Source organism: Oikopleura dioica, chromosome 1, assembly GCF_907165135.1.
Source record: "Oikopleura dioica chromosome 1, OKI2018_I68_1.0, whole genome shotgun sequence".
Taxonomy (NCBI): Eukaryota; Metazoa; Chordata; class Appendicularia; order Copelata; family Oikopleuridae; genus Oikopleura; species Oikopleura dioica.
Genome location: NC_137291.1, coordinates 11,641,087 through 11,663,146, shown reverse-complemented (window position 1 = coordinate 11,663,146; position 22,060 = coordinate 11,641,087). Strand labels below are relative to the sequence as shown.

Genomic DNA, 22,060 nt, shown 5'->3' with positions numbered 1-22,060 from the left:
CCTCAAAGCAATCACAAACGACTGGAAATAAATTTTTCAAGAAAAAAATGTCACATCGGTCGGGAATCGAGGTCTCAGAAGATATCAAAAATGAGATGACCAATGCTCGTCAAGGTCATCTGCGCGTCTTACAGGTATTTTTTTCAGTTTGCAATTTTGTATAATTTTTTAAGATCGTGATTGAAAATGAATGTCTAAAAGCTGGTGCATGCTTGAAGCCCAAAAAGACCTGGCAGGAAGACTTCGATAGCCAACTCGCTCCTCTCACCGAATCCAACCCGTGTTTCTACGCTTTCTATCGCCTCGATTCTCAATCATCTCTTGGCTACGAGTTCATCCTCTTTTCATACATTTCTGAAAATGCTCCAGTCAGGGACAAGATGATTTATGCTTCAACCCTTTCCACAGTCAAGGTATTCCGAACGCCTCAAAGCATCATGAAAACAACTGTTCTAGCAAGCATTCGGTGGTGGATATATTTCGAGAGAGTATACCATCAACTCGCCGAGCGATTTAACTTGGAAGGGCCATCAAGAACAAATGAAGCTCGATGAAGAAGATGGGCCATTAACTGAAGCCGAAAAGATCAAAGCGGAGATCAAGCTCCTCGAAACATCGTCCGTTACAACAAAGAAGGAAACTGTCGCTGGGCTTACGTAAGAAACGGCATAAAAATGCGTGAGTCAATCAAAGCTTCTAGTTTTCCAGTGACCTCGGAGGCGGTAGCGGCGCTGAAGGAATTCGCCGCTGGAAAGGTGGATTATGTCCGCTTGGCGATTGACGTCAAGCAGGAGCATATTTGCCTTGAACAGACAGACCAGTTCGCGGGCTCGACAACCATGTTCTCCGGCGCTGTGTCAACGACCTCGCCGAACTATCATCTCTTCAAGTTCAAATATGAGCATAATGGCAAGTCCCATAAAAAAGACTGCTTTGTCTACTCCATTCCTTCTGAAGTGACGGTGCCCATTAAGGTAAACATTCCAAAGGTGATTCGAGTTTGAAGGATCTATTTAGGAAAAGATGCTCTACGCGAGTTGCAAGGCTTCGTTCGTCAGTGCGCTAGGCAACTTCGGAATTCCAGTTGAAAATCTTCTCTCGATCGAGATCGATGGACCGAGTGAGGTCTCACAGCAAGCTTTGATTTCGCATCTTCATCCGCAAACTGAAGTCAAAAAGGTATTTTATGTCTATTTTTATTGTTTTATTGCATCTGTAGTTTGTATAAATTAACATCTAACTGTAACTGTAACTCAATCTAATTTTGGATTGTCTAACACTGTAACAGTAGTCTAACTTTCTAGGAGGCCAAGAAAGAGCTCCCCGAATCAGACAATTCCCAGGATTCTGAAAATCAAAAATCACGCCCTTGTTGCACAATGCAGTAGCTTGGTAAAAGATCACCATACAATGTACCAAAAATACAACAACAAAATGATCCATCAAGCATCCTTGCTAACTAACAGCTTTTCATGGTGATTTCATGAAATCGCGCGTACTCGCCGTAGCTATTTACTACTCTTTATCGGTGTTGTTTTCTTTCTACAGAAAATTTGCCCACGTGATGATTTTTATTCGTAGCAGTAATTTGGTAATTTGCTTAAAATGGTCATTCATCAAGAAAATGTAGTAAAAAAAGCGGACAAAAGCACCTGATAACGGAAATTTAAGGCATTCTCCAAGCCGGCAGGTCCGGCATCGCGACGCCCACGAACCAAGCGAAATTAAAGCGAATTCAATGTGACCTTCTCCCTCTCCTCTTATCCGTTTTATCTCCCCAGAAACATTTTTTATTTCTGTCTGGTAGACAAGTGCTTCTTGCACTTTTTCTACGTCGTGGATGTACCTCTCCTTATTGTGAAGATTCTATTCTTAATCCTTTTTCTTTAACTCATCCTTGTTTGACAACAACTTCATTCTTCAATCATCAAAGCTACAGATTTGTATTGATCATATTTCAGCTGATCCAACTTTCTACACAAGAAAAAATTCTTTCCCAATAAAAGTAAAGACCTCGCAGTTCTCAAAGTTCCAGCTATGAAAGCATTTTTGTTATTCTTCAAGATAAAAATGGGACGAAGCATAGGTGTTGAGTTCAAGTTTGGTTGTGAGTAGTTTTGTGTTTTGAAGGTTTGCATTTTCCGTATGGAAATTTCGGGCACGACCTTGAATCTTTAACGAGAACTGTAGACAGTAATTATCGTATCCGTTTTGGAAATTATGTGACGCAGAAGCCTAAGTTCGTGTTTGTTTGTCCAAAATAGGAAATAAGTAGCTCACCAAAACAGGTCTGTAATCGACCTTTACAGAGCTGTCACTCAAAGAGACAAAGGTGTGACCCAGTGTGCCCCCTATCCGTAGTATAAGCGCTCTATAAAATTCTCACTCTGAAGAAAATTCATGTCAGAATCCATCTGATTCTGAAATGATCAAAGAGACTGGCTTTTTGAGAAAATATTCCAAAGGTGAAATCAACGAAGAGGAACAGAGGTGCATTCCGTGGTCTTACAGTTGTGAGTGTCTTGTAGACTTATTCCTTATTGTTTTTCGCTGATTGATGTCATTCCTCGCCCGATGATGTTTGCCACCGTGAATATCTGCAAATTATTTTTCATGGATTTTTTTATTCATTTTAACTTGGTAATATTTGCAGCACAAACTTGCCGCTCACATATTCGTAATTACAATATCTTGCCAAAAGCAAAGGCAATTCAAGTTGATTTGTCCGGCCGATAATCATGAGATACGATCACCCGGAGGGGTTAGAGATCTTTGATAAGAAAGGTTTGTTCTTTAGGTACCTCGTGATCATTATAAGTACACCGCCATCTATGGGTTTTTATGATCGGGGTGGATAGACGAGGAGCAAGAATGGGTCATTGTTAACAAGAGAATTATACCCCTGTTAGGATTTAATTTGTTGTTCTCGCATACAGACTTGCATAGTAAAGAGAAGTTCATTGGGTTTGCCAGACAGAGAGAGAAATGCAACGCATCTACGACAAATACGGTAACTCAAGAATTAATTTTTTTCTCCGGGAAGGATTTCAATAGATATAGAAACTAATAATTCTAACATAATTGATTTTCAGTCAAATTATCTAAGATCATCCTTTTTTCTACCTAATGACATGGCCAGGGAAAAATAATTTCCTCTGCATATAAGCTAATTCCTTTTCATGAATGCAAAACAGCTGCTGAAAAGAGACAAGAGCCCTTCTTCTTCGTTTTCTATTTTATTCATTGAAAAGGCGAGATTTTGGTGGCATGTTAATCCCAGCTTAGCCTGATGCTACAGTAATTCTGTGGCTGGTACAAATGTATATCTATTTATATGTTCGATAAAGTTCGATTTTTTCATTCGCTTGAATAGTATTTTTTACTAAATGGTTGTTGGAGATATTTTGTCAAGAGAAAAGGTCTGGCGATTGCTGAATCCCTGGGGCGACGCCCATAATGGTAAAATGATGCAAGAGAAAACAGCTTTTTCATCACTTTTTTGAGCTGACGGTTCAATTTATTGTTTTCAGTCGCATCTCTGGAACTACGAAATCTACTTGAGAAAAATGAAGTTGAACCACCAACACTCTTTATTGAGCTCTTGGAACTTACCAAAGGGAAGGACAATGATTCCGTCTGGAGGGAGACTTCCCGGTGGATCAAATTCGAAGAAAACGTCGACCAGGTAAACCCCATGACTGTTTTTCATCAACTAATCGTTGATTGAAGGGAGGCTCTCGATGGTCAAAAGCTCACGTGGGGACAATTTCCATTTCGGTCATGAAAAAAGTACGTTCGATGCTCGACCATGCGCATTTTTTCTTTGACGAAGAAGGCACCAACTTACACGACATCATCGAACACGATGCTGAGAAGATCTTTCCGTGCGATGACACCAAGGTGAGTTTATTTCGAAATCTTTGAATAAACTTGTAAAGATTTTAATTTGATATTCGTTGCGCAATGTTGCCCTTTCTATTTAAACATTTTTATCAAACTTTTTTATAGTCTCACTTATTGTCTGAACTCGTCTCCGATCGATGTTACAAGCACTTGACGAAACACAATATGAACACGGAAAAGAAGGTAAAGCGACACTTTGCCGAGAAGATTCCTGAAGGCGCAGAAGGATGCGTCATTCTAACTGGAAACGTCGAGTTCCTCCAGAAACCACTTGTCATGTTCATCCGCCTTGCAAAACCAGCACAGCTCGCTGGAATCACAGAAGTAACAATTGAAACTCGATTCGTCATCGTCTGCCTTGGGAAGGAATCGTACAAAGACGAGTTCCACCAGATAGGCCGCGTCTTTGGCAATATCATGGCCGACCCGGTCGTGAAAAACGTAGCGTACACGTCGAGCCAAGCCAGACACATTATAGAAGCATTCGATGAGTTTTCTTCGTCATCTGTCGCCATGTCGCCTAATCAGTGGGATCCGCGAATCCGGCTTCAGCCACCTGTTGTCAAGGATCAAGGGATGGAGCGTCTGTTTTCATCTGAATTCAAGGGTCATTCTCAGGGCGTTGGCTATGGAACAGGAGGGTTGAAGAACTCCGACCATGAGCTTGATGAGTCTCTACAGCGAACCGGACGTCTTTTTGGAGGCCTTATGAACGATATCAGACGAAAAGCGCCTTGGTACCTTTCTGATTGGACCGATGGCTTCAATACCTCCTGCATCGCTACTATAATGTTTTTGTATTTTGCTGTTATAACTCCTATCATCACTTTTGGCGGTCTCCTTGCCGATGCAACGCACAACAACATCGCAGCGATGGAAAGCATGGTTGGGGGAGCAATTGCCGGATCGATATTCCACATGTTCGCAGGGCAGCCACTGACCATAATCGGCTCAACAGGCCCGATCCTCGTTTTTGAAACGATCATGTACTACATTTCGCAAGATTTTGGCCTTGACTACTTGGAACTGCGGCTTTGGGTCGGCACATTTATAGGACTAATGTGTTTCGTTCTGGTCGCTACTGATGCTTCCTATCTTGTGATGTACATAACGCGGTTTACGGAAGAGTCGTTTTCAACGCTGATATCGTTGATCTTCATCACTGATGGATTCAAGAAGCTCTTTTCTATCTACAAGTCGAACAAGATCAACTTCGACTGGGAGCGGAATGGCGTTTTATCATACGACTGTAATTGCTACGCACCACTAACGACTGGTAATTACAGCGACCTGAAACTAAACAGGACCGAAGAAGATTGGGAAAATGACGCGCTTAGTCGAATAATCATGCATGGAAAGAATCCGGCACCTGAGCGAACTTGGGCAAGTGAAAACGCTTACCACTGTATCTACAGAAACTCTTACAAATTTGTCAACCTCACTCAAGGAACAAGTTGGATAGAAAAAGATGTCAATACTTGCCTTATGCATTGTGGTGTTCTCGATGGCTCATCATGCCCACTTTACAAAGTCGATCAAGCAGCGCTAGAAAGTGCCACAGGAACTGCTGATCATAAAATTCTTTCATCTTTGGCAAGCCATGAAGGTGTTCAAATTCACGATGCGAGCTTTTTGGAGAAGTATCAAGTTGAAACCTTCAACCACATCTATGTCCCTGATGTGTTCTTTGTGTCACTATTCCTCGCCTTTGGAACTCTAGCGATTAGTTTCACACTCAAGGGATTGAAACAGAAGCGTTATTTTTCCGTCCGAGCTAGAAACCTTATTTCCGAATTTGCCGTCGTAATCGCCATCGCTACCATGGTGTCCGTAGACATGATTCTCGGAATGGAAACGCCCAAACTTCATGTTCCTAATCAATTCCGTCCGACTCGGTCTGATCGTGGCTGGTTCATTCCTCCCTTTGGCAAGAACCCCGCCTGGTCGATCGGTTTAGCCATCGTGTTTGCTCTTATGGGAACGATTCTCATTTTCATGGATCAGCAAATCACCGCTGTCATTGTTAATCGAAGGGAGAATAAGCTGAAAAAGGGCGTCGGCTATCACTTGGATTTGCTTGTCGCCGCTATCGCGCTCATGATATGTTCCTGGTTCGGCCTTCCGTGGTTTATTGCTGCTACTGTCTTGTCCATCACACATGTCAACTCACTCAAACAAGATGCGCATCAGAAGATTCCAGGTGAACCTGATACATTCTCCGGATGCATTGAGCAACGACTCACTGGTTTGTGCATTTTCGTTCTGATTGGTAAGCTTCAAACCTTTCTTCAGATCCCCTATCTTTTTCTTTAGGCTGTTCAATTTTCCTGGCTCCGTGGCTGTCGAATATCCCGATGCCTTGTCTCTACGGTGTTTTTCTCTACATGGGCTTCAGCTCTCTCCGCGGTGTTCAATTCTTCCAACGCATCAAGCTTTTCTTCATCCCCAAGAAATACCACCCAGGTGATTATCCCTCCATAACTGATCTGCTTAAGCAAGTTAAAACATTCACTTTATTTAGACTACATTTACCTGCGTCACGTTCCCGTTCTCAAAGTTCACCTCTTCACCATCATTCAAATCGGCGGTCTGGCCGTTCTCTGGGCCATCAAGTCGTACAAACCGATCTCAATCATCTTCCCCGTCATGGTAGTCGCAATTGTCGGCATACGTAAGGTAAAAAACATGCAAATTACCGTCTGACGTAGACTTTAACGACCATTGACAATTGTTTAGGCTTTCGACTATTTCCCGAGACTTTTCAATCAGCGTGAATTGAGCTGGCTCGATGATCTGATTCCAGAGCAGGAGAAGAAGGAAAAAGAAATGGAAGATGAAGGTCTTATTGTAAAGAAGCCTTCTGTTTAATTCTACAAGCTCATCCCTTTTTTGATAATTATTTTGTGCTAATCAAGAATACTCAAAATAATAAACATGCAACAATCCCCGTCCAAATTCTCCGCTTTAATTTAGGCTACGTGTCTTTCCTTGCAAAAAAAGTGTCATATTGTCAATTGTATTTGCTATGGTCCGGTGCACAGCTTGCGGTCAATTTTCAAGCCAAACCTACGCGCGGTTCAGTGGTGGAGCTGCTTGCCCCGCGACCTGCCTTGGCGCAGGGCTCTCCGCCTACTTTACGGTGCTCTGACTGCGCTCCGACCGGCCATATCTAGTCGACTCTCAAATACCAGCACCATTTTTACGCTTTAGTATTTTTCCCAATTCTTATAGAGATGCGCTGTTGGGCACTTGTTTTCGCCGCTGCCAAGGCCGTCGAGCTCACGCATATTCCACCAATGCCAGATATTGATCAGATTTCTACTGATGAGGTAGCTAAAGCCATTCAATTTGCATTTTTATACAGCAGCAGCAGATTTTTAAACCCTATTAGGATTTTAGCTCATCGATAGAATTCGATAAATGACGGATTTTCCAATAAATAATTTTCTTATTCTTTGAATATCTTTTACGAATTAGTTTATGTTTCTTCGTAAAAAAAAATATGCAACTTAGAAACTATAATTGTAAGTCCTCTATGATTTCATTAGTTTCTCTCATTTCAAATGGGTCATTTGGAGAGAAGAAAAATGTAAACGACCCATAAAACCACATATAAACATGAAAGTCGCATTTAATCGGCCACCCAAGAATATTTTATCATAATGAACTCAATCAGAATTCTTTTATGAGCCTTAAGATCCGTAGTTGAGAAAAAAAGATTGGAAAAACCCCGATCGTAAAAATGTCATCTTAATCTGATCATTATAATTAGGAATGGGCGGCGATGATGGAAGAGTACGAAGCTGTTCAAGTTCTCAGAGGCCGTATTCTCCGCGGTGAGATTTCCCTTGAGCAAGCGATGGCTCCTGAGGCTCCCGCAGCACCAGTAGCCGCCGCTGTTCCTGCGGCTCCCGCTGCAGTTCCTGCGGCTCCCGCTGCTGTTCCAGCTTATGTTGCTCCCGCCGCTCCAGTAGCCGCTGCTGTTCCTGCCGCACCCGCTGCTCCTGCGGCTTACGCTGCTCCAGCAGCTGTTGGAGTTCCAGCCGCTGTTGGCGTTCCAGCCGCACCAGTAGCCGCAGCTGACCCTATCGCAGCTCGACAGGAAGCCGTCGGCTCAAAGGTCGACGACATGATGAACGCGCAATCCGACGAAGAGTGGAACAAAATGATGGAACAGTACAACAAGGCCCTCAGTGCGAACCCCGTCTAAAATCGTATCAATTTCGCTCTAATTCAATATTTAAAATATCTTCTTTATTTCTGTATTCTCTGCCCAAAAGCACCACCAAAAACCAAATCAATTACAGTAGTTGTTTGTTTTCAACGAGCTCGCTAAAATGATGCTTGAAGATGAACAATTTTGGACTTCTTCTTCTCACCAATACCACCGAGATTCTTGCCATATAACAATATACGTACATAAACTCAATATAATAATACTACAATATTCAAACTTGTGTATCAGTTTCTCTTTTGCATAAGAATAAAAAATATCTGAAATTCTAAAACTTCGAAAGTGATCATTGTCCAGCTATTCGTCACGCTGAACACACACAAATAGAAAACAGAAGGCAAGATAACAGTAATGAAAGGATGAATCATCGCATCGTAAAATTTTTCAAATTTGTCGTCTGAGTAACTCTGTACTCAATTCGTAAGCCGAGCATAAAGATTAATCGCAAATTGCTATTTGTACGAAAAATAGACTAATTCGACATTTGAACATACGCTCAAATATAGATTTTTTTTAGTTTCGAAGAAAATACAAGTTGCACTTTCTACAAAAGAGACAGTTAATTTACGAATACTTCAGTTTTAATTCTCCCCAAACTTGATGTAAGTCATTTATCATGTCTCTAGAATAAATTTTACTTGTGTCAAGCTTCTCTTGAAATCCATAGTTAGCAAAAAGAATCATGTTTAACCTAATGAAAACGTAAGAAAGGAAAGCATTTAGCAACACACCGCATTTATTCAAAGTTTCTCTTGTTACCTGTTGAATTGACCGTTTCTTTGCATCTAGAATGGATCAGCAGGCAATGAACGATCGGGCGAACAAGGCGACAAACGAGTCGGTCGACGCAACCCGTCGAATGCGAACGATGATGGAGGACGCAGCCGACGCGGGAGTCAACACGCTGGTGATGCTCGACGAACAGGGCGAGCAGCTGAATAGAATCGAAGAAGGCATGGACCAAATCAATAATGACATGAAGAAAGCCGAAGAACAACTGACGAATTTGGAGAAATGCTGCGGATGCTGCATCTGTCCTTGGAGAAAGGTTAGGGAAAATGTCGATTTATTCTTCTGTATCCGATCCTTTAGGCAGTGAATTTCGAGTCTAGCGAAAAATACAAAAAGACCTGGAACGGAGGAAAGAGTGGAAAAGAATCGTCTCCAGTCACAGAGCAGCCGAATAAGAACAATTCTGAAGGACTCGCTGTAAGTTGACCAGGATCAGTAACAGACTCAAATTGAAGAAGCTCATTGCATCTAATAATTATTTTTAGAATCCTGGAAACACAATTTCCGTGAAGCGATATTACAACGACGAGCGAGAAGACGAAATGGAACAGAACCTCAATCATGTAAGTTTTTACAGTAAGAGTGAGGGCTGCCCGATTAACCCGTATTTTCAGGTCGGAGCGCTGATCGGAAACCTCAAAAACATGGCAATCGACATGGGCGGCGAGCTGGAGAAGCAGAACGAGCAGATTGGCCGCATCACGGGCAAAGCCGAAATGAACCACGGACGCATCGACGGGGCCAACGAGCGAGCTAATAAGATTCTAGAGCAGCGCTAGTGCCCATAGTTACTGTTAACCGCTTTTCTGTATCCATATGGCTTCCGTACCAAAAACCCTATTTAACCAGAACCTGTTTATTTACCTCGCTACAAAACTAATTCAACAAAACCTTTTACAAAAAACAATAAAATCTTATGTCTTGAAAGTCTAGTAGACAAAGAAAGATAGTTATCAATTCTCAAACACTTCTTTCGAAAATTGAATAATCAAAGTAACAAGAATAAAATACCCAGCTGTGCCAAGTTTAAACCTTTACTTCTACCATTGTGATGACCAGAAGTTCCAAAATAATAATCGTGTTCCTGAAAAAAATTCCAAGATCAGTTCTCCCTGCATATAAAAAAAGAAATCTCAAAGTCCAAAACCGATAATTGCCGATTTTCGAATCCGAATTTTCACTGTCCGAATTAATTGTTTCCTTCCAGCGTTTTCTTAACGCGATACAAATGTTTTCAATCTTCAATTTCGTCTTTTTTTCAAAATTCTACAGGGTAATTTCCTTTTAAAAACAGTCTTTCCGTTGCAAAAACTAAAGAGAGTTCTAATTTTTAGCCAATCAGATGCCTTTTGTTCTGCACTTTTTATTTGATGATTTTCAAGCAATCTGTTTGGCTGAAAATTTAATGCTTCGATGATTTGTTTTATAATCGAAACGCTCTGTGGAACTCAAAATCGTTAACTGTCCTGGTGTTTGCTTCACAACACAGTGTGCCTTTTTCTAATATATGTTCTAATATTTCATAGAAATTTTCGTGAAAATAGCTTTTTTTTTCAAAAGAATGAGCGGGATGATCCGACTAGCGCGTCGCGAGCTTTGCCAAACGCAAAAATTACTGGCAACGCGTGAGCCGATCGATTTCGTCGCGCGTCCAGCCAAGCGCGTGCCCAGACAGCATAAAACGCCCATTACGGCCGAGGAATACACCGGCCGCGAGCCCGGAATGATCAACCACAAAGGAAAGGGTCACACGGACATCAAATCGGCGAAAAAGTGTCCCTGGTGCAAAGAATCAACTGTAAATAGACAAACCTACTCTTCTTCCTAATTTCTCTTGAAGGTAAGTGGTCGACCAGCGATTGTCTGCTCTGTCTACCCGACACACAATTGGATTTATAACGCGGATAAATACCCATTCGGCCAAAGTCACTGGAACAAGGAGTCAAAGCTCGACAAGGAAGATAAAAATAGACATCAAGGTAATTTTATTTTCAAGAAAACCATCTCTACTCCCAAATAAGATGAAAAATGGCGAGTTATCGACACACGAAGAATTCCAGCAGATCCCTTTACTCGGCTTGATAGATATTTCGACAGAAAAATGCATCTTGGAGCGACGGATCCTTGGAGAATGACAACACCTGTTTCTCATAAAGTTGCTGGCTGGGCAGCTAAATATGGAACTAAACCTTGCTGACAATGATTTTAAAACATATTTAATTTGAAAAGACTCTCAAAAAAGAGGTTTTAGAATGGCTGGCCCCGGAGAAAAACCGAACATCACTGAAGAAGAGCAAAAAGATCTTCACAAGTGCAAGAACTTCCTTATGACAATGATTCAACTAGCAGAGGAATGGATTCAAGAAAAGAAATCTGACTAGTCACTATACACTTGAGTATCTTTTTTGACCCCTGAAAAAGCGCGATGGCAAGAAAGAAGAAGTCAAAAATCTTGTCAAGGAACTCGTCGATGATCGTATTTCTGCCGAAACATTCGAAGAGCGTCTCCAAATCGAGCTTAACTGCTCCCCAAAGGTTATAGAACAGATCTGTTGTCCATTAACTCATGTTAAGCCATTCCTTGTCCCCTTCCTTGAAGACACACTGCCCCTCGTCCGCCGATCTCTTTGGGGAGATCTCAAATCCAACTAGGCTGACGTCTACTAGACTGATTTAGCTGCCGGCTGGGCGCCAAAATATGTCCAACCCTAACTGATATAGTATCACACACTCCACTGCTACTCATTTAACATCGTTTATCTTCGAAAGAACTCTTTGAATATAATCTACTAGAATGCTACTTTGGCAAGATCGCGAGGTTCGGTTCGACATCGAGCCAGAAGAGCTCAAAGAACGCCCTGGCGAGGAAATTCTAGCGACATTCAATCCAGTGGAAGACACGAAAGGCAACAACGGAATGCGAGGAATATTGAAGATTTCAAACCTAAGAGTGATCTGGGTCACTCCCAGAACCAGTTCTTTGAATTTGTCCATCGGTTTCAAAAGCGTAGTTGATGTGACGAAGAAAAATACGCAATCGAAGCTTAGAGGAGTCATAACAGCGTTGCATATTACTGCTAGAGGGCCTTCCACAAGATATGAAGTAATAAAAATATGGAATTCGTTGTTTCTATCTGTTGTTTTGTAGTTTATTTTCACATGCGTCGAGCCTAAAAATCCGGAAGGAACGAGCAATGTTCGCGACTCCCGCCTCTTCGATACAATTCAAAAGATCTTGTTCGCCTATCGAACGAGTATGTTCTACCGCGAAGTGAATCTCCGTTCCGTTCTCTTTGAAAAGAACAACTTTAAACTTCTGGACCACGAGCGAGTGTACCAAGAAGTGCCAGGCGTTTGGAATCTCAGCGCTGACCAGGGAAATCTAGGCTCGTTTATTTTCACGACTGTTCGGTTAATTTGGTATGCGGAGAATAATCGCATGCACAATGTTTCCATGCCCTGGTGTCAAATGGAAGTCGTCAAGATCAGCCCTTCCAAGTTCGGCGTTGCCTTCGTGGTCAAATCAACCCCTGCTAGTGGAAAATACACGCTTGGATTCCGAATAGATCCTGAAGAAAAAATGCGGGAAGTGGCAAAACAAGCAGCTCAGGTTTTTTTCATAATTTCGAAGAGCCTTTAGTCAGTTCGTTTTTAGCTCTTCAAAGCGCATATTGCCGCTCCAGAATTCGGCGTTCGTGAACAAAAAGTAAAACAGACGAATTTATCAGAAGGGACCTTTGACGAAGACGTCGAGATCACCAAGTCAACCCTCGATCCCAGACTCATTTATGGCAGTGCGGAAGAGATCGAGGAAACAGAATTCAATGAAGATTTAGGACTGCTTTTCCAGAAACTTCCGGACGGCGTTACGCTGGAAGATCTATGGGAATTTAAAGACTAGTTCTTCTTGGATTCTTCCTTGCCATTCTTCTGTCTATCCTTCAATGTTTATCAGCTGTTTTTGTATATTTAGTAGCCCAATTTTCTTCTTTTCTACCAGTAAAATAGATATTTTCATACAAAAAGCTTCCGGTCTAATTTTCTTCTATTGGGTTTAGTATGAGCTAAGAAACCGATGATGTCAGGTATCCCAGGACCACCACCAGGAGGTGGCCCGTTGAACGGAAGTCTCGTCAATCCAAACAGCGTCGTTACAGAGTCGTTTTCGGATCAAAATCTGCTCCCTGATGTCCAAGGCGTCAAGTCCGATGTCATTAAGCCGGAAGTAACGACTATCAAAGAGGAGGTTTGTGTTCTACCGCGATGTTTTCCATCGCTGGACTTCATTTATCGGTGTTACTAGCCTTTTCAACCTCAAATGATCAACGGGGTTCTTGGTGACGGGCACAGCACGGTGGTGCCCCACTCACAAGGCGCACAAGTAATCACATCCGTGCACCATCAGCCTCAGCCGGTGCAGCCGATTCTCAAAGTAGAAAATAGTCAACCCAATATCAGACAAATCATGGTGATTCCTCAATCAACTCCGTTCCCCTTTTCAACCTAAATTTCTAGCCGCAACCTCAGATTTCCCAGCCGCAACAGCAGCAACAACCCCTCGGTCAAGTTGTTCAACAGCCGGGTCAGCAGCAGGCGGTGAGACCTGTCGGAACCCCGGCGCATATTCGCCCTGGAATCCGACAGGTTGTTTTATCGGTAAGTTTGACGAAGAATTGACTCAATTCTACGAAATTCAGAGTCCCGCTCCTGTTGGAGGAGCTCCAGGAGGACCAAGAATGATCACGCCTCGTCAGCCCCGACCAATTGCTCCTGGCGCCCCGGCGGGAGGTGGGCAACCAGCGCCTCCCCTCACCGAAGAAGAGCAGAAAAATGTTCACAAGTGCAAGAATTTCCTTATGACGCTTATTCAACTTGCACAGGAACGGATTCAAACTTCAAAATTCAGCTTATCTCCTTCAAGTTTCTTTCTTGACCTCCGTAAAAGCGCAATTCGACAAATGATAAAAAAGAAGTAGTCACGAATGTGCGTGACCTAGTCCAGCGGCTCATTGATGATCGGATTACTGCCCAAGTATTCACAGAGCGTCTCCAAACCGAGCTACAATCCAGCCCCCAGGTTGTAGAACAGTTCTGCAAAGAAAAGAATTTCGTACTTCCGGAGCCCGTAATATAATAATCAACATCACTTCCAATCATTTATCTTCGGAATGAGCTTCAATTATCTCCAATTATCCCTTATTGAAATTGCCCCTTATTATTTCATATAGTCAGATGCAAAGAAAGATGCGAATGCGGTGAGACAGGATTCTGCTTCTGATCGCATTTCTTTGATTTGCAAAATGGTTTTGTTGATTGTTAAAAGGAACAAAATAGAGAGACACAGTCACAATACTGGGAATGATTATATGACAATTAATAGGGCGATAATTATACTTGGCGATACAAAATCGAGGACGTGTCGGTAATCAGCCACAAAGAAATTTTAAGAGCCGAAAATTTATCGCATAAGATTCGTTCTATCCCCCATTGCATGAAAAACAAATGAAATAGACAATTTGAAAGCTATTTTTTCAGGAAACACCTTTCAAAGTGTCCATATTTCGGTGAAAAAATTGCATGTTGCATGTTGCATGATACTTACTTTATTTGCATGAATGGTATCTTTTTCGTTGTTTTCACGCTTTAATTTAGCCATACCTTGTTCCGTTCCTTGAAAACTCACTGCCCCTGCTTCGCCGATCCATGCAACAATCGGGTCAAAATCGACAAAACGGGGTATGATGCTCTTCACATCGACAAGTCTTAACTCTTGTTCATTCTAGCCTCGTCCTGTGCGACCTGTGCAGCAAGTACGAATACCCCAAGGGGGAGGTCCACCGGGCACTCCCGTCAGAGCTATCAGACGTAAGTACTGGGTAAAAAGGGCTCCAATGACTCGCACATTTCCTACAGGAAATAACAATTATTCTCTTTAGCCGCGGGTCCCACGACCAATGTAGTACGACCGAATCATCCTCAAATCCGCCTTCCGCGGAACATGCCAAACCGCGTTAGGCCAGGCCAACCTGTCGGCCGTCTTCCCGGAGAGCCGCCAAACAAGGTGAACTTTTCTTGAGAGATTCTTCGCTAAAAAGAGACTTACGTAGATGAAGATAACGTCGATGGACCGAGATGAAGCTCGCGACGACGATATTACGGACGTTGCCAGTATGGCACAGATCGACTTGGCGAATGAAGCTGAGCATCTGAACAATGCATCTACGGTTGTAGGAAGCGAAGTCAGAAGCGCGCCCGGCGGGGACAAAGCCGTCTCCGTCAATGAGCAAAGTAAGTTCGGAGAATAGCTCTGATCATGAATAAATCTAACCCACTGGTTGAATTGTCAAATTCATATTTTGTCGAATCTTCACCAGCTTTTTAGTTCTGCACAAGCTTGTCGGCCAGGCGGCAAGCAAAGCCGGTGGGATCCAACGAGTGACTCCGGACGGCGCGCGACTCATGGGCCTTGCCCTTGAAGATCACATAAAAACGATAATTTCCAAGGCGATTCACGCCGCTTCTCATAGATCAATCCAGTTTAAAGAAACGGAGCATATAGAAAAGCTCAACGATGTAAAAAGCCGATTAAAGTATATTTCTGGTAGGTGCTCTTTTTGTGATGTTTTTCTAAGAGGAATTCAGATTTGATGGTTATCGAAAAACGGGACGCGGATGAAGCTGAACAAGAGCAACGTGCTAAATTGCTCAGATCGCGGAAGGGCAAAGATGATGACCCAGACCGCGACAAAAAGAAGAAAGAAGCGAAGCTGAAGCAGCAACAGCTTCAAGATGAACAGCAACTTAAGCAAGCTGACGAAACTGCCTTAGAAGCGTCCCGCAGAAGGCCGCGGAACGTTGCGGTAGTCCTCCTTGATTTCCAAGCCTCTTATTGACTCCATTTTCAGTCCTCATCGACGACCGTGAACACCTCTAGCAACAGGCCTGTGCGAACATGCCGTGTCAAAATCCGCGACCTGCTGTTTTGCCTTGAAAGCGACAGGAGTCTCTCGGAGCGTGCTCGCGACGAAATCTTCAAAAAATACCTCAAGTAGTCCCCATCTTGATCAGTCCTCTTTCCTGTTTCTCAACCCATGCAACACACATCGGAATTTTAAAATTTAAATTTCCCATTACTCCATTTCGACCAAAAAATGCGAATTTATTGCTCTGGCGAGACTCGAAAAACAGAAGTTCAAAAGTTTGAAATGAATCAGCCAGCTCATGAATCCACTCTAGAATAATATCCTTTATCTCCTTCACCGACAGTCTTCACAACTACAAAAGTAACTGTTAAGTCTGTTACCCTAGTTTTTCTTTATTCCTTTATTTACAACTGAATTACAACCAAAATAATAGTTTTAGTTTTCTTTTCTTTTCCAATTAATTCCAAGCTTACCTTTCATTTTTACTTTACATACAATTTCAACTACTGTATTGCGCGTTAACGAACTATTATTAAGTTTACTGTAGTTTATGCGGTACAAACAACACAGCATAAGACGACTTACAGTAAATCATATTGCTGCAAATATTGAACAAAAAACTACTTTCATCTTTCGATAAATCGTAACATCGCTGTTTAATTTCTGTATTACAAACATTCTTTTCCGATGTTGAATTATAATTTGTTAATTATGAAAATAATGAGAAATGCTATGTCCAATCAAGAGGAAGCATAAACTGTCTCAAAAAAGGGAGGAAAAAGGTCGAGTTATAAAGTAGTTGCATTTACGCTTTCCGCATACTTCTAAGCGAATAAGAAAGCTTAACGAGTCTCTCCAGCCAATCAAAAACGCTCGTGAGGCCCTTTTCAAATTTCCATATCTCCTATTTTCTCGAAAAAGGATCTTCTTTCTTTTCGCAATTCGGGAATCCCGAATCGGGATGCTCCAGCTCTCTTTCTCAGACTGTTGTTAAAAACTCAGGAACTGTATTTAAATAAGTTATTATGAAAAAAAAACTTATCGAGTAAAAATTTGAACTCTTTGGCCATTTCTTCTATATAGGGGTTAAGAACGGGATCTTGATGTGTGGGATTTTCTCGGTTATGAAACTCTGAAGTCAAGTTTACTCTTCAAAACCGCTTTAGACTTGCATGCGAAAGGATCGGAAAATGGCCGAGTTTCCCGAGTACCAGCTTGAAAAGCCAGGACCCCGCTTTACCTCACTTCTTACAACGAATCAAGAAGATGTTCCAAAGCGCAACTCACATCTTGAGGTCTTGTCTTATTTCTATCATTCCGTTCTATCCTAACTCTACTGTAGGCCGTTCAATCTGAGCTAGAATTACTCCTCCTCAGTGCCAGCGTGCGTCTCAGATCACTCACATCCGAATCCAAGCTCCTGGTAGATCCAGAGATCGATACAAACATCAAAAAGCATCGCGCAGCGAAGAGATTCGTCCCCAAACGAAGACAAAGCAAGATTCTAGAGGCAGCGATAGAAGCGAAGCGTAAGCGCGCTGAAGCACCGGCTCCTCTTCCATTGCCGCCTAAACCAATTGGTAATCGAAAAGAGTGAACACTTTTGAGACTCTCTCTAGAATCGGACGAGTTTTGGTCAATGATGCTCCGAGGATTGTCGGGCCCAATCCAGCCAGAAGCGAAAAAATCCATCACCGATATCCTCGATGCCCAATTCGACAAGACCGTCTTCCAGCGCCCTCCTCGCCAGTCAAATCGCAGGAAAAATCGAGATTCAAGCGCTGAAGAAGCCAACTTGCAGAAAAAGCTCCTGGACGCGTGTAAAACTGGGCTGAAAGAACAAGGAGTCGAGGTGAAAATAGAAATGCCTGAGAACTTGAAGGATAGATTGACCAAAGCAGGGGTCTACATTGACGATGAGAATGAGGTTTTAACGGAGCTCACTATCGGTAATTTGATCAATCTTTATCGCTTTATTGATATCGATTTATTCAGCGCAAGAAGAGTTGAGGCAGCTTGTGACAGAGAATAAAGAACACGCGACCATCCTTTATCGGCTATCTCGCAATCATGGTGAGTTAAATTATATTTGCCGTTGATATACTAATATTTTCTAAAGAAAAGAGCCAACGAAACAAGCAAAAACTCTTCGAAGTCGACAAAGAAATCATGGAAATGATGGTCAACGAAAAATACGAATCCGAAGAGTTCGAAGCGAAAATGAAGCTTCGTGAAAAATACGAGAAAAACTTGGAGAAATATGAGAAAATCAGGGAACAGTGGCTTGGGGACGATGAAGAAACGGAATCGGACGATTCTAGCGGCAACGAGCTTGATCGCCGCGACGGACTCGAGCTAGAAACTGAAACAAGCGAAACCGCTGAGACGATAGAGTCCAAACCCTCTACGTCCAAAGCTGAACCTACCGCTTGATGTCTTCTTTCTTCAAAACTGCCAAAATGCAATTTTATTTCTGAAAAATTCCTCTTTAGAATGGCCCATGAGCTGCATCCGCTGGATGGCTCACAGACAGAAAAGTACTTTATATTGAGAGACTACAGTATAAACGATAAAATAGGTATGAAACCTTGCTATTTTTCAGTTAGTGACTTACCGTATTTCAAGCATTTACGTTTCCCAATTCCGCATCAGAGCTGCCCGTGCCACTTAGAAGTCATTACACACAACTAAAAGATGTTACCACACAAATGGAGACGATTTATTCATCTGCCGAGGTGGCTTTTACGTTTTATTTTCGTTATAACGCTCATCTTAGGCCTCGTCTACTGCGACTTATTGTCAGGGTTGCATAGCATGTCTAACTGGATACATACTTTTGTGGTGTATAAATACGCAGTATGAAAAATACCAGCACGAAGCGGAACTTTTGTTAGAAAAAGAAAATACAACGACGTTTCAGTGAGTTTTTCTTCTGCTCTTCATTCTCATGTCTTTCTTTAGAGGGAGTCAAATCCACATTCGAAATCCATGCGACAACGGCCTCAGATGTATCGAAATAATCTATCCCAAGTGTTAAGAAACAGATGCAAATTGGTTTATGAAGTTGATTCCCTTCTTTTTATTTTAATTTCTATCCTAACAAACACTATTGCTGTCCAATTCATGATGAAAACATCTCCATCAAATCTTCAAGATCTTTCCTAACAAAAAACGATAACAACAACTTTTCAAAAATGTTACTTTTTTCTTCTTCGAATAATCTTCTTTTTTCATATTTTTTTTGTACATGACTGTATGTTGATGCCAATAGAACAAGGAAAATTCAATCAATCAAAAAACCCTTTTTAGAAATTGAAATTCTCCAGAATATGGGGAAGCAAAAAGCAGTGAGTAAAGATCTCACGGAAAAGATTCTTCGTGAGTGTCACGAAATTTATACTGAAGGAGATGACTGTCTGACGAATGTAGCGGAGCTTCTTGGAGAAAAACTTCTTGGTAATAATTTTTCTTCATCGAAATGTTTCAACATCGTTTTAGCTCCTCGAAAGAAAATCACAGTTATGCTGATGGGCAACCATTCTGCTGGTAAATCATCCTTTATCAACTGGTACATCGATGAAAAAATACAAAGAACAGGCGTTGCCATTGAAACGCAAGGATTTACGATCGTCACTTCTGGTAAAAAACGCGAAACTTTGAGCGGAAACGCTACTGTCCATCTTTATCCTGAATTCAAGGTAAAGGTTCTATTTGTTTCCTTGTTGATATCAAATTTAGCCGATCATGAAAATCGACGGAATGGCCAACTACATTCAAACTGAAATCACGACTTCGAAATCGAAACAAGCCGAGCTCGTCCATTTCATCGACACCCCCGGTCTCGTCGATGGAGACATGAAGTACCCATTCGACGTGAACGAGGCGATTCTCTGGACGGCAAATATGGTTGACCTGATTCTCGTTTTTTTCGACCCCATCGGCCAAGCTCTGTGTAAGAGAACCCTGGACGTGGTTGAAGCATTATCAGAAAAACACCACCCGAAGTTGAGGTATTTTCTGTCCAAGGCAGACGAAGCTGGTGACGAATGTGATCGGCAGCGGGTGTTGATGCAGATTGTTCAAGAGCTGTGTCGACGGCCGAGCTTGAATAAGACTTGCTTCGTGAACGGGTTCCATTTTTTTTATATAAATTGGGTTTTTATTCTCTTCTATGTCTTCTAAGCCTTTAAAGTCAACCCTGATAAGATATGCCGACAATTTTCATCGAAGAAAAAAAGAAGTCGGACGACACAGGAATAAATCAAATCAACAAAGTGTGCCTTGAAATCGAAAAGACAATCAACATGACCATCCAGACCACTCTAAATACTCTTGAAGCCGACTGGTAAACCGTTTTATTCCTTCCTTGCTCGAGCATGATTCTAGTGAAAATATCGCGAAGAATGTCGAAAAAGCCATCGAAACAGACGATAATAATCGCGCTCACAATTTGAAGAACAACGCTAGATGGATATTTTACAGTGCCTTTTTGTTTCTACTACCTTCATTGACGTTTACGAACCAAATAAGAAGTATTTTATGTTCTGCGCCAAAAGACAATCCTGGCTTTTGCGACTATTTACAGTTCGCTGAAAGGGATCCGTTTTTAAAACTTGTTCATGTTTTTCCCTCAAGCATGCAAAATACAGGTAGAAAGGAGTTAGACTTCTGGATTCTTATGCGTTTCTTTTTAGTCATAAAGTCACTCATCTTCTTGTGGGTGATGATCTTCATTCTGTATAAATTCGCAACTCGTTCCAGACCGACCATTCCTCGTCAGAAGAAAAAGGAGCTTCAGCGCAAGTCCAAACACGTGATGGAAACTTTCTTACCGAAGAAAGAAGCTCTCTACGACAAATACCTCCGAGAAAGCATCGAGGAGGAATTTTAGTTCCATTTTTCCTGACAAATTAATTTCTTTTCAAAGTAACAAAGTTAACCTATTTTCAACTCTTATTTCTATTCATTGACATCTGAACTTGCTTTCTGTAGACTTTTTCAATTCTTTATTTTACTTTTGTCTCCTCTCATTTGAAAAACTACCTGTAGCTTCTGATAATAATTCTAGTTTGCAAATGCACAGTTGTGCTCAGCCTTTTTATTAGTGATTATTTTAATTTTTGTACATTTGATGATTTTTTGTTGATTTTTTGCTTCAAAAACGAGCGTTTCTGCGGTGTAAAAAATACAAAACTGTATTTTTATTCAAACTAGAGTTTTTCATTATTTTTGTTCTTTAGGGCTTGTTTTGTTAATCGTTTCGAAGAATGAAAGTGCCGACAGTCGGTACGAGCGATGAACTGACTCAAGAGCAAGAAGATGAATTGGCGAGAATGGATGACGAATTGAGGGAGCGAAATTACGAACTCGCCAAGCTCCGGTTAGAAAACTAACCTCTCTTCCTTGTTTTTAAAGTTTTTAGATATAAAGTTTCAAGCGAGCACCCGAAAAAGTGGGAAAAGCAGCAGCTCGAGCTCATTCGGGGCTTCGAGGTTCCACAAACTGAGCCTATCAGATGGGATGGTAGAATTGACGCTTCGACGGACACTCACGATCCCTTCGCAGCTGAAGATTCTAGTGTAAATGAGCCGCCAAGGATTGTTCAACCAGTACCGCTGCATCCGCAAAGTTCTGAAGAAGACATGGAATATTTCAAAAGGTAGATTGCTTTCCTAATCGCTGAAATTAGCGCTGGATTCTAGATCCTTTCGTACAGAAGGGAGCACTTTCCATTCGACGAATCAAAAGCGCCAACCTTTGTGCGAGAAACCTTATCAAAGCTGGACAAGTACAACAAAACCATGCGATACACACACGCTTATCAGCACAACGAGTTCGAAGAAGTCCCAAGCTCGGCGTCCAGTAGCATTAGCACTCTGCACTCAATGGTTCAAACAAATACTGACTCAAGAATGAAATGATCAGTTTTTTCTTTTTGATAAAGAACATCAAGCCCTGCCTACTTGAGTGCATTCCTTATGTTTTCTCTATTTTTCAAAACTCCTCCAAACTTTACTACAAAATACAAAACACAGGAAAAAAGAACCTGACGATTATTATTTTTCCGCCTCAATGACCCGTATTTGCGCCCGAAATCAATCCATACTTGACAAAAGCATTTTCCCTTCGCTCCCTTCCTCACCTACGCACAATCGTAGCGCTCTCGTTGGTCGAAATTTATCGTTGCTATCGAATGGCGCGAAACTCG

At 41.9% G+C, this 22,060-nt stretch overlaps 11 protein-coding genes across 15 annotated transcripts; all 11 read left to right on the top strand.

Annotated features, from left to right (window-relative positions):
• The first annotated feature begins 15 nt into the window (after nt 1-15).
• On the top strand, nt 16-2,019 carry LOC145695850 (twinfilin-1-like). Its single transcript, XM_081772886.1, has 6 exons — nt 16-134; nt 174-413; nt 457-656; nt 701-974; nt 1,018-1,179; nt 1,672-2,019. Exons 1-6 carry the CDS (start codon nt 48-50, stop codon nt 1,726-1,728), a joined length of 1,020 nt encoding a protein of 339 aa, XP_081629012.1. The 5' UTR covers nt 16-47; the 3' UTR covers nt 1,729-2,019.
• Nucleotides 2,020-2,359: 340 nt separating this feature from the next.
• Nucleotides 2,360-6,877, top strand: LOC145695841 (electroneutral sodium bicarbonate exchanger 1-like). Of its 4 annotated transcripts, none has more exons than XM_081772872.1 (7): nt 2,360-2,513; nt 3,531-3,685; nt 3,730-3,900; nt 4,009-6,172; nt 6,217-6,366; nt 6,425-6,579; nt 6,640-6,876. In XM_081772872.1, exons 1-7 carry the CDS (start codon nt 2,426-2,428, stop codon nt 6,769-6,771), a joined length of 3,015 nt encoding a protein of 1,004 aa, XP_081628998.1. In that variant the 5' UTR covers nt 2,360-2,425; the 3' UTR covers nt 6,772-6,876. The 4 variants fall into 4 exon arrangements, with proteins under 4 accessions (XP_081628998.1, XP_081629000.1, XP_081629001.1 ...); XM_081772874.1 differs by lacking the exon at nt 2,360-2,513 and adding an exon at nt 2,686-2,784; XM_081772875.1 differs by lacking the exon at nt 2,360-2,513 and adding an exon at nt 2,819-3,010.
• A 112-nt stretch (nt 6,878-6,989) lies between these two features.
• On the top strand, nt 6,990-8,557 carry LOC145695852 (uncharacterized). The gene is made up of 2 exons (XM_081772888.1): nt 6,990-7,232; nt 7,676-8,557. Exons 1-2 carry the CDS (start codon nt 7,137-7,139, stop codon nt 8,111-8,113), a joined length of 534 nt encoding a protein of 177 aa, XP_081629014.1. The 5' UTR covers nt 6,990-7,136; the 3' UTR covers nt 8,114-8,557.
• Nucleotides 8,558-8,929: 372 nt separating this feature from the next.
• Nucleotides 8,930-10,441, top strand: LOC145695851 (synaptosomal-associated protein 23-like). Its single transcript, XM_081772887.1, has 4 exons — nt 8,930-9,185; nt 9,230-9,346; nt 9,415-9,492; nt 9,544-10,441. The coding sequence occupies exons 1-4, from the start codon at nt 8,943-8,945 to the stop codon at nt 9,706-9,708; spliced, it is 603 nt and encodes a 200-aa protein (XP_081629013.1). The 5' UTR covers nt 8,930-8,942; the 3' UTR covers nt 9,709-10,441.
• Nucleotides 10,442-10,490: 49 nt separating this feature from the next.
• On the top strand, nt 10,491-11,700 carry LOC145709961 (transcription initiation factor TFIID subunit 4-like). Its single transcript, XM_081787651.1, has 5 exons — nt 10,491-10,727; nt 10,770-10,908; nt 10,951-11,280; nt 11,351-11,464; nt 11,504-11,700. The coding sequence occupies exons 3-5, from the start codon at nt 11,182-11,184 to the stop codon at nt 11,579-11,581; spliced, it is 291 nt and encodes a 96-aa protein (XP_081643777.1). The 5' UTR covers nt 10,491-10,727; nt 10,770-10,908; nt 10,951-11,181; the 3' UTR covers nt 11,582-11,700.
• LOC145709953 (BBSome complex member BBS5-like) lies at nt 11,694-12,940 on the top strand. The gene is made up of 3 exons (XM_081787639.1): nt 11,694-12,032; nt 12,078-12,539; nt 12,585-12,940. Exons 1-3 carry the CDS (start codon nt 11,724-11,726, stop codon nt 12,828-12,830), a joined length of 1,017 nt encoding a protein of 338 aa, XP_081643765.1. The 5' UTR covers nt 11,694-11,723; the 3' UTR covers nt 12,831-12,940.
• Nucleotides 12,941-12,979: 39 nt separating this feature from the next.
• Nucleotides 12,980-16,919, top strand: LOC145695845 (uncharacterized). Of its 2 annotated transcripts, none has more exons than XM_081772880.1 (12): nt 12,980-13,175; nt 13,233-13,397; nt 13,445-13,585; nt 13,627-13,809; nt 13,875-14,006; nt 14,582-14,665; nt 14,713-14,794; nt 14,866-14,990; nt 15,037-15,217; nt 15,312-15,530; nt 15,572-15,789; nt 15,835-16,919. In XM_081772880.1, exons 1-12 carry the CDS (start codon nt 13,005-13,007, stop codon nt 15,979-15,981), a joined length of 1,848 nt encoding a protein of 615 aa, XP_081629006.1. In that variant the 5' UTR covers nt 12,980-13,004; the 3' UTR covers nt 15,982-16,919. The 2 variants fall into 2 exon arrangements, with proteins under 2 accessions (XP_081629006.1, XP_081629005.1); XM_081772879.1 differs by having other exon boundaries at nt 13,875-14,054.
• Nucleotides 16,920-16,997: 78 nt separating this feature from the next.
• On the top strand, nt 16,998-18,317 carry LOC145695849 (uncharacterized). The gene is made up of 5 exons (XM_081772885.1): nt 16,998-17,147; nt 17,195-17,432; nt 17,472-17,801; nt 17,848-17,925; nt 17,972-18,317. The coding sequence occupies exons 1-5, from the start codon at nt 17,025-17,027 to the stop codon at nt 18,283-18,285; spliced, it is 1,083 nt and encodes a 360-aa protein (XP_081629011.1). The 5' UTR covers nt 16,998-17,024; the 3' UTR covers nt 18,286-18,317.
• Nucleotides 18,290-19,139, top strand: LOC145695855 (golgin subfamily A member 7-like). Its single transcript, XM_081772889.1, has 4 exons — nt 18,290-18,430; nt 18,478-18,587; nt 18,629-18,771; nt 18,814-19,139. The coding sequence occupies exons 1-4, from the start codon at nt 18,346-18,348 to the stop codon at nt 18,887-18,889; spliced, it is 414 nt and encodes a 137-aa protein (XP_081629015.1). The 5' UTR covers nt 18,290-18,345; the 3' UTR covers nt 18,890-19,139.
• Nucleotides 19,140-19,159: 20 nt separating this feature from the next.
• On the top strand, nt 19,160-21,086 carry LOC145695840 (uncharacterized). Its single transcript, XM_081772871.1, is given in 6 exon segments — nt 19,160-19,308; nt 19,351-19,550; nt 19,591-19,982; nt 20,045-20,197; nt 20,239-20,501; nt 20,547-21,086. Coding segments are annotated over 6 exon segments (1,332 nt in total). The 5' UTR covers nt 19,160-19,181; the 3' UTR covers nt 20,744-21,086.
• Nucleotides 21,079-22,044, top strand: LOC145695839 (uncharacterized). Its single transcript, XM_081772870.1, has 3 exons — nt 21,079-21,232; nt 21,275-21,510; nt 21,553-22,044. Exons 1-3 carry the CDS (start codon nt 21,120-21,122, stop codon nt 21,771-21,773), a joined length of 570 nt encoding a protein of 189 aa, XP_081628996.1. The 5' UTR covers nt 21,079-21,119; the 3' UTR covers nt 21,774-22,044.
• Nucleotides 22,045-22,060: the final 16 nt, after the last annotated feature.